The sequence below is a fragment of the Oryctolagus cuniculus genome, chromosome X, assembly GCF_964237555.1.
Source record: "Oryctolagus cuniculus chromosome X, mOryCun1.1, whole genome shotgun sequence".
NCBI classification, from domain to species: domain Eukaryota; kingdom Metazoa; phylum Chordata; class Mammalia; order Lagomorpha; family Leporidae; genus Oryctolagus; species Oryctolagus cuniculus.
Window position 1 is genome coordinate 73,395,693 of NC_091453.1, and position 15,690 is coordinate 73,411,382.

Genomic DNA, 15,690 nt, shown 5'->3' on the forward strand with positions numbered 1-15,690 from the left:
AATCCCGGGGCAGAAGGGACATCTCCCGACCCCTGGCCTAGGACTCCACAAGTCACAGTTCAGTTGCCGGCCGCACTGCGGCTGGCCCCCAGCTGCCCCTTTCTAAGCTCCACTGTGGAGCTGCAGGTGCTGCAGCCCCCTCCCCCTGTCCCCTGCCTCACCCAGGCTTCAGCAATGTTCTCAGGCCATGGATGGGGTGGGGAGGGGACACAGTGGATCACTGAGACTCCAGTGTCCAGCTCTCCCATCCAACCACCCCGGGATCTCAATGGAATGGATGAGAGGGCACAGGGGGCTAGGAGCAGAGGGAGGAGGACCACAGAGCTCAGCCACCACCGAACTGAGGGCGAGAAGGGGGAGGGGCAGGGGCTCCCTTCCAGCCTTCAGGGTCTGGAGACTCAGGGATGTAAAGGAGAGCAGGGGGGTGTGACAATTCAGCAGAGGTCGGGACGTACCATGGAGCCTAGTGGTGGGGGGGGCAGAGGACTTGGTCACCGAGGGGAGCCCCCGCCCCCCTTCGCAGAGGCCTATGGCTGGGGTTGCACCGAGAACTAGAACTGGGCTCGCTGTAGGGAGACGGCGGCACGTTAAATCCACCCTCTCCTCACACCCTACTTCCGAGGGGGTGGGCGATAGAGGCGAGGTTGGGGTTGGAGCAGCGGTGAGGGGGCCCCTCCCTTGCACCTCCCCCCACCGGACTTGGTCGCGCCCGAAGTGTAACACTTTCTCTTTGTCGGAGGAGCTCCTCTGTTTCCTGTGCAGTAGCTCCCGTTGCGGCGGCGCCTGTGGCAGCCCTGGCGGACGCAGGAGCGATGGCAGCGACCGATATAGCTCGCCAGGTGGTGAGTGCGGGGCTTTGGTATCAGCGTCAGGGCCGGGAGCCTGGGGAAGGTCGAGGAGACCCGGCCACCTCCACCGCCACGGAGAGGAGGGCATTGGATAGCATCTAAGAGCCGTGGTACGGCGGGACTTCTGCTCCAGGGGTCAGTGTCCCAGTCCCCCTAGCAGTCCGGGGAACCGGTGGTGGCGGGCTGCTGGGGCTGGTGGCCACAGCCTACGGGCCGGCGGCTGAACTTGCATTGCCGGAGTGCTGCAGTAAACGCCGCCACCTCCCTCGCTGCAGCTGCAGCCCAGCCGCTGGGGCGTTGCCGAATGAATGGCCGCACGAGCTGCCTAGTGCTCCCGGGTCCCTGGCACTCTGGCCTTGCCGCTCTCCTTCGCACAGCTGCCGGCCGGGACCCCGGCCTGTTCAGGAAGAGGGACGTAGGACTGGGGCTAGCCTGGGGCCGAAAGCGGTGAGTGGCGAGGGGGGCGGGGAGGTGACTGGCTGGGGTAAGGTTTCTCCATATGCATTGCATATGTGACTGCGTCTGTGTGTATCAGTGTATGCGCGTATCTGTGCACGCGCGCGCGCACTTCTGCCTGCCGGGGCGGCCGGGTGACCCCAGATGAATCTGCCTGTTAGAGTGTGCTCACCTCTGATGTATGTCCGTGTGTCCGAATGCCTCTCTGTCTGCTCGTGCTGTGTACCTCTGGGTCCCATTTGTGCGTGTTTGCGGGGTGCAGTTCGCGGGCCTATTGCGTATTTTGGCGTATTCCAGAGCGGGCCTCTGGGGGTCTGTCCCGAGTGCATGTTTAACTCGACTGGGCTTGTGAGCCAAAACCTGGGGAGCTGGCTTCCTTCCACGGGGACTCGGGAAAATAAGTGTGAGACTTGCAAAAGCGCCGCTGTCTCTCTTTTCGTTGGCGACCAACTCTGGAAAAAACATCTTCATTTACAAAACTGAAGTTTTCCAGGCTGGGTTATGTAGGGAAATCATACTGAAATGACCTGAGGTTCCATGGTGGTTTTTTTTTTTTTTAGACCAGAAGTTGGTTGTAAAGGGAGGAGGTGATTCCATTTGAGGGGAAACCTAGCTTTTCTACCCATCCTTGAGCACCTGGTATTCTAAGAAGCCCACCTACACTGAGGTGAGGTAGAGCTGGTCAGATCCCAAGACCCCAGATATTACTTGATGAAAATCTCCAAACCACACAAAAACTATTTTAAAACCTTGTAGCTTACTTGTTTAGGGAAATCGTCCATCCAGTGCAATTCTAGTGCAAAACAAAACAAAATAAAGAAAACACACCCACCTCTAGGTATTTGTTGTAATGGAAATGGATTTGTTTTAAACATCTGGATCCGGAATCTGATAGTATTTTCTCTAGAGAAGATCTGTTGATCTATTCGATCTTCTTGTCCCAGTTTGGAAGGGGCAGGGTCGTTTCTTGGAATCCCCCCGCCCCACACACCTCAACACAGCTTTCTATGTAGTCAGGATGTGGAAGAACCAGGCGTCGATAGGAGACAATGGTCTGTGATGATGGAATTTGAGAGAATTCTCTTTCCCTCAAGACTGACACTGTACTACTTCTTGCTTTCGTGTTTCGAGGCCTCTGGGAGTGATTTGCTGCTCCTCGTTACCCGTATTTGAGAGCTTGCATAGCTGAAGTAGAAGGGCAGTCACCTGGATTACACTCATTCCATGTTTAGTGACCAAAAATGACATGAATAATTTTTCTTGTCAGCTAATGAATTTGCATCGATCTGTCCATACTCTCCCCTTGCCTGGATTAGGTCTGCAGGCAGTTGTTGCAAGGGGGAACATTCCAGAAGGTTGTGTTTCATCTCAGGCACAACTTTAGCAATCCCAGGTCCCCTTTGTTCTGCAGATGAGGGCTCTAGGGTGGTTTAGGGCCACTTGGTTTTCTTGGCATGGTTCCAGTTTGCTCTGGCTGGCCTTGCCGTTCTGTGTGATGAAGAACATAATTGTACACCAGACTCTGAAGCTGGAGGAGCAGCCCAAGCGCTTGAGACCTTGTTATCGTGATAAATGGGTTTCTGGGAAAACTGACGTCACTCCCCATGCCTCCTCCCCCCATCCAGGGAAGCTCTTGTTTATGTGTCATTTGTCTCTCTGCTCTCTTTTGTGTCTGCAAGTAATTGTAATTCACCAAAGGAAGATGGAATTAACTCAAGAGACCTTGGATGGGTGGTTGCTGCTGGTTTCTTGCAAGGAACATTTGTCCAGGGCTTGGGAAGAGAAGACTAGAGAAGAAACCTGAGTGTGGCTAGCATAGGAGCTATTTGTAATGAGGTCTGAGACATGTTGTCATGTTGAGTCGCACCCTGGTGTAGATGGGAGATGTCCTTTCCAGGGTCAGGTGAGGGTCACTGTGGCTAAACACCCTTAGTGCCTAAAACAGGCCTTAGAGTTTCTGGGGAAGGTCTACATTTGGACATGGATACAACTTGGAAATTCAACCGTTAGATACATAATATCAGGATACTTCAAAAAGTTCATGGAAAATGGAATTCAAAGTTGTTTATTTTGGTGCAAAACCTTTTTGAAATTCATGCATACCAGGGGTCTTCAAAAAGTTCATAAAAATGTGCATTTTGAAAAAAACTGTACATGGTTTTTCAAATTTTTCGCACCAAAATTTTTTTTCCCATGAACTTTGAGGTGCTCTGGTAACAATTCCATCCGATTTGAATGAAAATCATCAAGGATTCTGTCTACCAACACTGTTTCTCCACTGTGTCCAGCACTAAAGCTAACCCATGACAACTATACAAAAAAAAAAAAGGTAGTAGACACGATCCATGGCTTTTAAGCTCACAGCCTAGTTGGAGAGACAAATTGTGGACACTGAAATAATCAGAAAATTATGGACGATCCTTAGGATACCCCATTGCACCCCCTTGCCTGCAAGATGGTGAGGGCTGCTATTAATACTGTCTGGAAAGGTTACCGACTTGCTTATGGCTCTTCCACTGTGCTGTTTCTTTCAATGTTGCATTTTGGAGCCCAGGCTATATGTAAGTGCTGGCCCACAGGGAGAAGATTTTGTTGATTTTGGCTTGACTGTAACCTACAATGTGAACAATGATGCTTTTTCCTGTGGCAATTTAGGTAATGGCTGTTCTCCCTAATGAAAGACCGGGTGGAGGCTCCATGTGCCCTAGAAAGTTTGGCCTGGGGCCAGTGTCCCAGGCCAACTGCTTACAAGTGGGGCAGAGATTGTTACTGCATGCTGCTCTTGTTATCAAATGGCCATTACCCTTTGATTTCCCCTCGCAGTTCCCTGCCTCAGCCATGCCTACCCCCCCACCCGCACCTGAAAGGTGATCCTATACTCCAAGCAGAGAAAACAAAACCTCCATGTTCACCCATGGGTCTACTGGAGATTCAGTCCTGAAGAAAATTTACCTGGCTCCAAATAAAAAAAAAAATTGAAGATAGATGGGCAATCATTACACTATTTTTCAACTTTCCTGTGTGTCTGAGAGTTTTCAAAATAAAAAGTTAGGAGAGAATGAAATATCCCCCAAACACACATGTCTCCTTTTTTTTTTTCAAGTTTACAATCTAGCAGTGGAGACTGACCCAAATAACTATACAATTATCATTGTAATAAGTGCCACACAGGCAGAGACTGCCTGCCACGAGATGTCATTACAAGGGACCTACTCCAGCAGTGGATGGGGACACTGGGTGACAGAAAGGCTTCCTGAGAGCTTCAGACAGGAAGTGGGTAGCTGTGCAGATGGGGGAGATCTTACCTCTTCTCCTGGGCTGGGAACATTTCATTTGTTAATTTACCAGCTTTTATTTTCATTCATCCATTCATTGTCTTTATTGGGCACGAATTCCGCCAGGCCCTGTGCCAGGTGCTGGGGATGTCGTGGTGGCCAAGGCACGCAGGAACTCTGGCCTCTCAGAGCTTCCAGATGAGAGGCAGGAATAAGCCGTGTTTCCTTTTCACATCCTAAATCCTGCACATGTGGTAGTGGTTTCCTTATTACAAAACTCCATCACAGCAGAATGATTTGTCTGCATAGGAGAATGAGATTTTGATCTGCAGTCATGTGCATAACATTGACTTTGTGGAGTCTCTGCTGTCAATTTTCTATTAATTACGAGCTTTGTTACACAGCTCGGTCCCTCCCTTTGTGTGCTAGAAGGGAGCAAACCCATTGCACTAGACTGAGCAAAACTAATTAAGAAGATAGGTCCCCTGGAAAAAGGTATTCCAAAAGTAAATAGGACTGATTTCTGAACTTGCCTGGGTTTCTAGAGTCTCATTGCCACGGTTTAGCATTAGCATGAACAACTGAGAAAGACTTTGAGTTGCATGTTGTGGAACGGGGTGGGGTTGGGGGGCGGGGAGGGGAAAAAGAGAAAACTGCAGATCTATGGAACATGTTTCTCTCCACTATCTCAAAATGCTTCCATCTGTATGATTTCATTTTTCCCAACAGCTTCCTGGACAAGTCTTATTGTTCTCTTCATTTTATGGCTGCAGGGAGACCAAGTGACTTAGTCCAAAGCGGATGAAGCACTCAAACACCTACCAGATGACACTGATTCTTTTTTTTTTTTCAAATGATGTTTCTAAGAAACTAAAATCCTGCCCTGCCCCCTTCCCCCTCTTCTGATTGTGTTTCTCCCCTCCCCGATGCCCAGCACCCTCATAGGGATCAGAGAAGAGTATACTTGGGGGATTTGAAGACTGATGCTAAAAAGATTCTCAGCTTCAATCCAAGATAGCACAGTCACGGGTTGTGTGGGTTTTCTTTTTTTTTTTTCCTCTCCATATTGCTTTAAATAAAAATCTTGGAGCCACCAGCCATGTAACGATGGGTTATTTTAAGTAACAACTGGAGGGGGGGGTGCAGAATAAATGAGAAAGACAGACCCTTCCTCCTGACTTTGGCAGGAGGCGGCCTGTGCTGTGGGCATTGGAAGTCGTGGGCTTCTCGGCTCCCCGCACATGCTCAGGAGGGTGAGAAAATAATGTTACCCCCTTCTCCGGTGTCTGTTCATTAGAGGCAGCCATCTGCCGAACCACGCAGCGGGCTCTCAGCTGGCCCGGGAGTCGGGTCACCCATTGCTCTCACTTCAGGTGCCTGGGGGCGGGGAGGGTGGGCATTTGCAGGCCTTCTCAGGGACAGGCCTCAGGGCTCAGCTTTCCCTTGCCAGGGCCCTCTCTGACCCCTCGCGAAGGCCCTGGGGTAACAGGAGCAGAACTGTGCTTTCGCGGCCCTGATGAGGTGTGAGGTGGTGTTCGGTTTCCTTTCACAGCGGAGGCCCCTAGCCCTGAACACTGGCGCTGAGGCAGGAACTAGGGTTTTTTTCTTTCTTTTTTTTTTTTTTAAGCTCCCCATTAAACGAGACCAGATGGAGGCAGAGGCAAATTCACACTCCCCAGAGGGCAGTTGGGCATTCACCCAGAGGCCTGTGGGTAAACCTTTGCTTTTCTTTTTCTTTCTTTTCCTTCCTTCCTTTCTTCTTGTTTCTTTTCTTTTTCTTTAACAGATTGGAGGTAACAAAGGCTAGAACACCCAGGAAACTGTTGAGATTGCCTGGCTTGAAGGCGATTTGATTTGTCTGGCTTGTGTGGGAAAGTTAACCAGTCCTGACCACGAGTTGCCCTGCTCTAGGGTAGAGATCATTTACCTGCACTCGGGCTTGTGGCATTAGGTAGGGGCTCCCAGCTCTGGGGCTCTTGAGCGGAGCTGGCAATTGGCCAGGCTGAGGCTTGGGCCAGAATCAGAAGAGGAGGGAAATGGGAAAGAAAAGGAGGGGAGAGGATAAGGAGAAAGGAGCACAGGCCCTTTGTGGCGTCCACTGCCTCAGTTGCCTTCTGTGGGCCAGAGCCTCTTGGTGAGCCCACGGGCTTCTGCGTCGCGTTGCCTGAACCTTCTGCTGACCAGCATCAAGGGCGATGTTCCAGACTTTCAGCAGTGTGCAGAGCTGCTTGTGCCTCTTGAGTCAGCGTTTCCATTTAAGTGTGGCGTTCTGCTTGACAGGGGCCTGGATCCTAGCGCCGCTCCTCACCACTAAAATCACTCTGACTCCGGACAAGTCACTTCCTCTCTCCGGGTCTCTGTTTCCCTTTTTGCAAAAAGAGCCGATTGGATGAGGTGATCTTTCGGGGCGTTTCCAGCCCTTAGCATTGTATGGTTCTTCTGTTTCCTTGTCTTCCAGCCTAGTTTCTTTTAGGCCTTTGCCTGCTTCTGCTTCCAAATGAGGTGGCAGACTGGAACTCCACCCCTTCCCTGCTCTGACTCCTTGAGCTGGGTGGGGAGAGAGTTGGCGAGAAGGCTGCTGTCTGCTTTCTGCTCAGCAGGGGCTCTGTAAGTGGACTAGAAACAGCACTCCAGCCCGGTCTGTCCGGGCAGGTGTGGATAGCTATTGTCTTCCTATGAAGGTACATGACAGCTGAGTGTTCGTCTATTGAATCCCATTTTCAATGCACCAGGAGAGCTGGCTAGTTAATGGAATCCTACTGTGAATCCTTTTATAGAATGAAAAACCACTCTGGAATTTATCTCTGTGTATGTATTTGTGTGTGTGTGTGTGTGTGTGTGTGTGTGTATTTGAAGGTTTGCTGTGTTTTTTTCTTTTGATTTATTTATTCATTTGAAAGGCAGAGTTACAGAGGGAGAGACAGAGACAGAGATCTTCCATCTGCTGGTTCACTCCCCAAATGGCTGCAATGGCCAGGGCTGGGCCAGGCCAAAGCCAGGAGCCTGGAGCCCCATCCAAGGCCTTGGGCCCTCCCCCGCTGCTTTCCCAGGCACATTAGCAGGGAGCTGGGTTGGAATTGGAGCATCTGGGAGTGGAGCAGCACTTGAACTGGTGCCCATATGGGATGCCAGCACTGCAGGCAGCAGTTTGACCCACTATGCCACAGCACCGGCCTCTTATCTTGTACATCAGAGTTTCATCTATTGGATTTGCCAAAAATGGCCCATCCACCCTCTCCCTGTATGGTAGGGTGGTCTCCCTTGTGCTTCCTAGGGTCCCCACGCTGCTCCTCCACTGAAGAACATTCTCGACGGTGCTTAAGGGCACTGCCAGTTTTTGCAAGGCTTATTTCTCCTTGGGACCACCCCCAGATTTCTCTCGGCCAGCACAGGGCGTTAGTACTACTGTCAGTTTCTCTTGCCCTGGCATAATGAGCATGAGGGAAATCCTCATATCTGACGTGCTGGGTATATTGGAAGTGTTGTTTTATGTTTTTTTTTTTTTTTTTTTTTTTTGAAACCTCTGAGAAGTTGACAGGGCTTTTGTGGTTCATATACCTGATGAAAGGATGGCTTCCATTCCCTTGACAACACTGGAGGCAGCACATGGGCTATGAGCCTCCTGATATCAGCTCAAGACTTTTAGCTGCCTGTTCCATTATATGTGATTTTGACTTCTGGTTCCCATGAATCTTTATAATTGTAAGTGATATTCGTTATGCATATTATATGCAATAAGAAGTTAGAATGAGAATAGGGTTTTATTGTATTGTAAAGTAAATATCTTATATACCTTAAAACTGCCCAAAAGCTGAATGCTCTGATTAACCAAATTTTCTGGCCATCTGTGAAGGAAGCACCCTTTCTGGGTGTAGTTTAGGGTTTTTCTAAAACGTCTGAGGTCACTCTCCTGCCTGGCAACATGTCACTGTAGAATCTTTAAAAAAAAAAAAAACACCTTTTTCCTAGTTATAAAATTGAAATATGCCTATTGAAGAAAATTTGGAAAACACAGAGAAGCAAACATCACCAACAACCCTTCTACTCCAGAGTAACCAGTGTCATGATTTTGGTGTCTCTTCTTCCATTCTTTTCAAACGTGTGAGTATACTTTCCTGCCACCATTGAGATGACTCTCTAAGATGTGCTGGTTTTCTGTTGCATTTGCCTATCAATATTCAGTGAGTATTTCCTCACTTCCTTAGGTTTTCTTAGACAACTTTTTTGTCAGCTACTTAATAGTCCATTGGGCATCATTGAACTGGTGAACTGGCTTTGGCAGTCGTGGGGATTTGCAGGCTCTCACAGAGATTCAGTATTAGGTGGGGAGAGAGTTGGAGAGAAGGCCAAGGGGAGAAAGTTTCCGCAGAGCTCGGCATCAGCAATGAGCTCCCAACTTTTTGCTGTCCTCCTTCAGAATAGCAGCTATTAACTCAGTCACCCCGGTTTGAAATGGGGACCCGAGATTCTCCACTGACACAAATGTACCCTCGGTTCGCAGAGGCCTCACATACTGTTTGCTTACTCCACCACTGAGGTCGGAGGAGGTGCAGGGAACCTGGGTGGGTGGGTGGGGGCTACTCGGTGCTTATGCATTTCTTTATTTTCAGAATAACAGCAGTGGGGGAGAGATGCACAGCTGCAAGCACCATAACTCGCGCTTCGTAATGGGAACCTTACGAACATTCAATTAAAAAACGAAATCGGTGTGTCCTTGGGGGAGGAGGAGGAAGAGCAAAAGAGCAGTGTTTTCTGCCCGTGACATGAGATGTGGTATAACGTATTGCAAAACCGCAGGTGACTGCAGAGGAGGGGAAAACAGGAAGTGTGACTGGGGCGGGCTGTGGGCGCTGTCCCAGTTCTCAGGAGCACTCTTTCATTTTGCCTGCCTTTCAGCGCCTCTCAGGCTCTCTGCATCCTAATTACCCCTGCTGCAAAGCTGAGCGAAGGCTCTCTTTTCTGCTATTAAAAATCTTTTTAAATTACACAGGTAATACGTGAATACTTGCTTGCTATAAAAGAGTCCAACAATACGGCAGCAGCCTGCCTGCCCCTCTGACTGGGCCCCTCTTTCCATTCCCCCACCAGAGATAGCCACATTTCTCCGGTTGCGGAGTATCTTTGCAATCCTCTATCACATTCCTTGTAAATACACATATACGGGGTTTTGTGTGTGTAAGGGCTCATATATGGTGCTTGTTCTGCAACTTGTTTTCTACCTTATCATGTGTCTTGGAAAGATTCACATCAACGCATACAGAACCACCATTTTTCCTTCTAGTGGCTGCAGAACATTCTAGAATAGGCATGTGCCATGATGTAGTTAAATATCTTCCTGGTTTTGGACATTTAGGGTTTTGTTTTTTCTAGTTTTCCTGTATTATAAACAACACTGTAATGAATTTCCTTGTGCATAGATCTTTGGCCAGATTTGTGCATTCCTGCAGGTAAATTCTGAGAGGAGGTTGCAGGGTTATGGGTGGTGTGCAATTTACAATTTTGGCGACTGATCTTTCTGGCATCTTAGTTCAAGTCTTGAACCTGGCATCAACTGCTACTCAAGATGACAGCTTGAGGTTTTAGTGTCAGACATGCTGGGCCAAGCTGCCGGTTCCATCTCCTCTTGGGTACACTGTAGTCAAGGAACCATTCAATTAACTGCAATCAAAGTAATCAGGTTCTCAATCAATCAGACCACCTTAAGGAGAAAGAGGAAAGAGATAAGATATCAGGGGCTTAGAGAGGAGGAAAGAAACTTCCAGAGGTCTTCCTGGGGTCAGTTTACATTCAGCCCAGTGTTTTGTCCTTTCTACCGCTACACATTCAGCTTTGAACAATGAGGACTGATACTCATAATGAAGACCTTGGTATCTTACAAGATTCTTCAAAGCAAGAGTTCATGCTTGCTAGACAGGATTTTCTAAAGCAGGAACTACACAGATACAATATTGAAGTTCTCTTTTTTTTTTTTTAAGGATTTATTTATTTATTTGAAAGTCAGGGTTACACAGAGAGAAGAAAAGCAGAGAGAGAGTTCTTCCATCCGATGGTTCACTCCCCATTTGGCCGCAATGGCTGGAACTATGCTGATCTGAAGCCAGGAGCCAGGAGCTTCCTCTGGGTCTCCCACATGGGTGCAGGGGCCCAAGGACTTGGGGCATCTTCTACTGCTTTCCCAGGCCATATAGCAGAGAGCTGGATTGGAAGTGGAGCAGCCAGAACTCAAACTCAAAAAGCTGGCAGCTTAACCCACTAAGCCAACACCAGTCCCCAAAGTTTTCTTAACCACAAGAGATTGAGACAAAAATTTTTGCTGCTCAAATCTTGAGAAGCAAGAAAAACATATTAACTAGTCCCATGCCCCTTTCTTTGTCCACAACATCTTCAGTTAATTTTGGTATAGTGGGTACTAAGTAAAAGATACAGAAGAAGTAAGGATTCTCAGGGTCATCAGTGACCTTCACCAAATCCAAATCAATGGCCATTTCTCTGCAATCCTTCTTTGTTTTAAAAAAGGTTGATTTATTTATTTGAAAGCTAGAGCAGTAGAGAGAGGCAGACACACACACACACACACAGGTCTCTTCCATCCTCGGGTTCACTCCCCAAATGGCCATGCCAGCCAGGTCTGGGACAAGCTATGAACTCCATTCAGGTCTCCCACGTGGGTGGCAGGGACCTTGTCTCTGCAATTGTTCTTTCCCTTTGACTTCTGATGAGGGAGAACTGTTGGATCCTCTCTTTACTTTTCTGATCATTTCCTCTTCTTGGAAGAATCCTGTCCATCTTTCTGTCCTTACTCAGGCCATTTCTTATATCCAGTCTTCAGCTCTTCTCTCTCTGAAGAATATATCCAGTTTCATCTCTCTCAGATTCAGTCCTGAATTTATTTCACAGTCCTGAATTGCCCCAGAGCCTAAAATCCCACATTGCTAACTACTTATTAGATTTCTTCTCCTGGATATCTCACCATAAAATTAAAACTACCTTATATTCTTTAATATATGAAATGCTTTGACAAATCCAAAAGAGAAATACAAGTAGATAAAGGCAACTACAGATACACACACAACACATACACAGTTGAACAATAAAAAAATGCTCACCCTCAGTAATAAAATGCAAATTAAACAACACGATGTTGCTTTTCAACAAAAATGGTTAAAAAGCATCAGAGGGGCCAGCATTGTGGCGCAGAGGGTTACGCCACCACCTGCCATGAAGGTATCCCTTATCAGAGTGCTGGTTTGAGTCCCAGCTGCTCCACTTCTGATCCACCTCCCTGCTAATGTGCCTGTAAAAGCAACAGAAGATGGTCCAGGTGCTTGGGCCCCTGCTGGAGAGACGAGGCAGCCTGGCCCAGCCCCAGCTATTGTGACCATTTGGGGAGTGAACCAGGCGATGGAAGACCTCTTTCTGTCTCTCCCTTTCTCACTCTGCCTTTCAAGTACACAAATCCTTTTTTTTTTTTTTATTTAAAAGCAAGACTTATTTAAATCAGAAGTCTTCTAGCAAAGTGGCAAAACCTGAAGGGGCTGGTATTACTGGGGTTTTTAAGTACAATTTTGGGGAAGAAAAAAACCTTGAGAATCAGGTTGACATTTAGTTACAAAGCAAGGACAAAACCCATCAAAAGACCTATATGTTTGCAAATTAAGACAATGAACCTTGATTTCCTTTATAAAATCTAAAACCTGATCAATGTAATTTTTAAAAAAAATTTTTTTATTTGACAGGTAGAGTTATAGACAGAGAGAGAGACAGCGAGAAAGGTCTTCCTTCCGTTGGTTCACCCCCCCAAGTGGCCTCCATGGCTGGCGCTGCACCTATCCGAAGCCAGGAGCCAGGTGCCTCCTCCTGGTCTCCCATGCGGGTGCAGGGGCCCAAGCACCTGGGCCATCCTCCACTGCCCTCCTGGGCCACAGCAGAGAGCTGGACTGGAAGAGGAGCAACCGGGACTAGAACCTGGCGCTCACATGGGATACCAGTGCCGCAGGCTGAGGATTAAACAAGTGAGCCACAGCGCAAGCCCCTCAATATAATTTTTAAAATAACACTGATTTAGGGGCCGGTGCTGTGGAGTAGCAGATAAACCCAGTACCTGACATCTCATAGAGATGCCGATTCAAGTCCTGGCTGCTCCGCTTCCCATCCAGCTTCCTACTGATGTGCCTGGGAAGGCAGTGGAGGATGGCCCGGGTGCTTGGGCCTTTGCTCATGTGAGAGATTTGGAAGAGGCTCCTGGACCCCAGCTTCAGATCGGCCCAGCTCCAGCTGTTGTGGCCATTTGGGCATTTGGGCAGTGAACCAGTAGATGGAAGACCTCTCTCTGTCTCTCTTCCTTCTCTCTCTCTCTCTCTCTCTCTCTAACTCTGCCTTTCAAATAAATAGATAAATCTTTAAAAATAAAACACTGATTTGAAACCAAATGTCTTGGGCCAGCGTTGTGGTGTAGCAGGTAAAGCCGCCGCCTGGGACACCGGCATCCTATATGGGTGCCGGTTTGAGTCCTGGCTGCTCCATTTCTGACCCAACTCCCTGCTAATACACCTGGGAAAGCAGCAGAAGATGGCCCTAGGGGGAGACCCAGAGGAAGCTCCTGGCTCCTGTCCTCAGATCGGCCCAGCTCCAGCTATTGTGGCCATTTGGGGAATGAACCAGTGGATGGAAGATAAATCAATCTCTCTCTCTCACTCTCTCTCTCTTCCTCCTCTTCCTCTCTGTAACTCTTTCTTTCAAATAAATAAACCTTTTTTTTAAAAAAATATTTTATTTATTTATTTATTTGAAAGGCAGAGTTACAGAGAGGGAGAGGCAGAGGCAGAGAGAGAGACAGGTCTTCCATCCAGTGATTCACTCCCCAAATGGCCACAATGGCCGGAGCTGTGCTGATTCAAAGCCAGGAGCCAGGAGCTTCTTCCAGGTCTCCCATGTGGGTGCAGGGGCCCAAGGACTTGGGTTGTCTTCTACTGGTTTCCTGGGCCACAGCAGAGAGCTGGATTGGAAGTGGAACAGCCAGGACTTGGACCAACGCCGATATGGGGATGCCCGCACTGCAAGCGGTTGCTTTACTCACTACATCACAGTGCCGGCCCCTCATATATAAATAAATCTTAAAAAAAAAAAAACACCAGACTTCTCAATGTCCCCACTAAACAAGTTCACTTCCCTGGCTTTCCTCTTTCTTTCTTAAAGATTAATTAATTTATTTGACAGGCAGAGTTAGAGAGAGACAGAGAGAAAGGTTTTCCATCCGCTGGTTCACTCCCCAAATGGCTGCAATGGCCAGAGCTGGGCCAATCCAAAGCCAGAAGCTAGAATTTTCTTCAGGTCTCCCACGTGGGTGCAGGGGCCCAAGGACTTGGGCCATCTTCTGCTGCTTTCCCAGGCCATAGCAGAGAGCTAGATCGGAAGTGGAGCAGCCGGGACTAGAAGCAGTGCAGAAGGCGGGCCAGCATCGCAGGTGACGGCTTAATCCGCTACTCCACAGCACCGGCCCCATGCCTTCCCTCTTTGTATCCATGGTGCTATCACTCCAAGCTCCTTAGATGTTTAGTCAGCTTTGATTTTTCCCTCACTCTCTCTGCCCAGTCACTCATTGAGTCTCATCCCTTCTTTAGGACCTGTCTGGAATTTAGTTCTTCCTTTTGAGTTCCAAGCCATGTCAGTTCCCTTCAGCTGGCGTTTATTGCCCCAGTGTCGGGATGTCACTCTAACTGTTCAGTGTTATTGGAGTGTCTCGCTGCCCCTCATCTCTCTTTCAGCCAAGGACCTTTTGAAATGGATCTTTCAAAAATACTACCTTGTATTCTGGACCTCTGTGCTCAAAACTCCAAATCCCCCCAACCCAAAGCCCATACTCTTTTGTTTTGCTACTTAGGGCTCTTTACAGCGTTGTGCCTAGTGGGGGATAATTCTGGGCACATGGGAGGTGTTGGGTGGTGAGTTTTTGACCGTGAAATAGAGCTTTCAGAAGAAGGTGTGGAAGCTCTGCCCACTGCTCTCCACTGGCTTCAGTTTGAAAATGCCGTTTCTCTCCTTTTGGCACTTGGACCAGAAGCTTTGAAGCACTTGAAGTTTCAATGCTGCTGAATTTGGAGACAGGAAGAGGCAGCCGGGGGCGATAAAACATGGCTCAGGAAACCTCAACTCTGAGGCCGTCTCAGCTTCCGATGCCTGCTACGTAGGAGGCTCCGTCGAGGAAGCCTGTTAAATCCCTCTCTCCCCTGCGTGGTTGGGGCCCGAGAACCAGTAGTAGGACCCTCCCTCAAACTTTGCCTTAATGAAGAGAAGAAGGGGAAACGGGCACGGGGAAGTGGAAAGGGGTGAATGTAGAAGGAAGCCTGTAGTGACGTGGGCTCCTCCTGGAACTCCGCTGTCCTCAGGTAGGGGCCCAGAATAACGCACTCGGCCTAGATGATGCCATGCCGTTGTCTGTTGAGAATGCCCCGCTGGGGAGTGCGTGCAGTGAAATGGGAGAGGGTCAGGAACTTTCCAGATGACAGTTACCGGCGCCAGCCCTGTGGCTTGTTCTTGGGGGAGCCCGTGATACCAACGGGAGTGGTATCCCAAGCTGGGCAAATGGGCTGCTTAGGAAGCGGCTCCAGCAATGTTGGCTGCCACCGCGAGGCTCCTCCACCGTCGCAGCCCGCCCCTTCCAGTGTGAAAGTGCACCCTGATTACTGAAGAGCCTACTAGTCTAAAAGCAGGTCCAGTCCGCCATAAAAGCTGCCTACTGGCGCAGCCTGGGATGCTGGTGCAGACCTCCTGGCACTAAGCGTGCCTTTCTTGGATTGCTCTTGGCATTGCTCTCGTTATGGAGAGCTTGGTGCAGCCCCACCCGACAGAGACTCTGACTCCTTACATAGTCTACTCCTCTAGCTTGGCTGTCTCTTCTCCCCTCCCCACCCCTGCGGCCCTTGGCAGTTGGCACGTTTCTTGAGTACATGCAGGCCCCTTTTGTCCTTCTGCCTGGCTCTTTGGAAGCCTGCCGCAGTTTGAGACTCTCCCTGTTTTATAAAACCATTAACTATAAGAAGCTCTGGGCCTCGCAGGCAAAGCAAACACCCTCTGCTTTCCAGGGCTGGGAGTGGCCTGGCTGACCCCGATGG

At 48.8% G+C, this 15,690-nt stretch overlaps 1 protein-coding gene across 9 annotated transcripts in view; it reads left to right on the forward strand.

Annotated features, from left to right (window-relative positions):
* Positions 1–378: 378 nt before the first annotated feature.
* Positions 379–15,690, forward strand: part of SEPTIN6 (septin 6) — a 76,587-nt gene continuing 61,275 nt past the window's right edge. For 5 of the 9 annotated variants that reach the window (XM_008272933.4, XM_008272931.4, XM_070067094.1 and 2 more), the window contains exon 1: positions 520–842. In XM_008272933.4, coding sequence (XP_008271155.1) covers positions 813–842 — 30 coding nt within the window. In that variant the 5' untranslated portion in view covers positions 520–812. Of the gene's footprint in view, positions 843–1,086; positions 1,296–15,690 lie in introns of those variants that run through there. The other 4 variants (XM_070067097.1, XM_070067096.1, XM_002720124.5 and 1 more) reach the window with 3 other exon arrangements.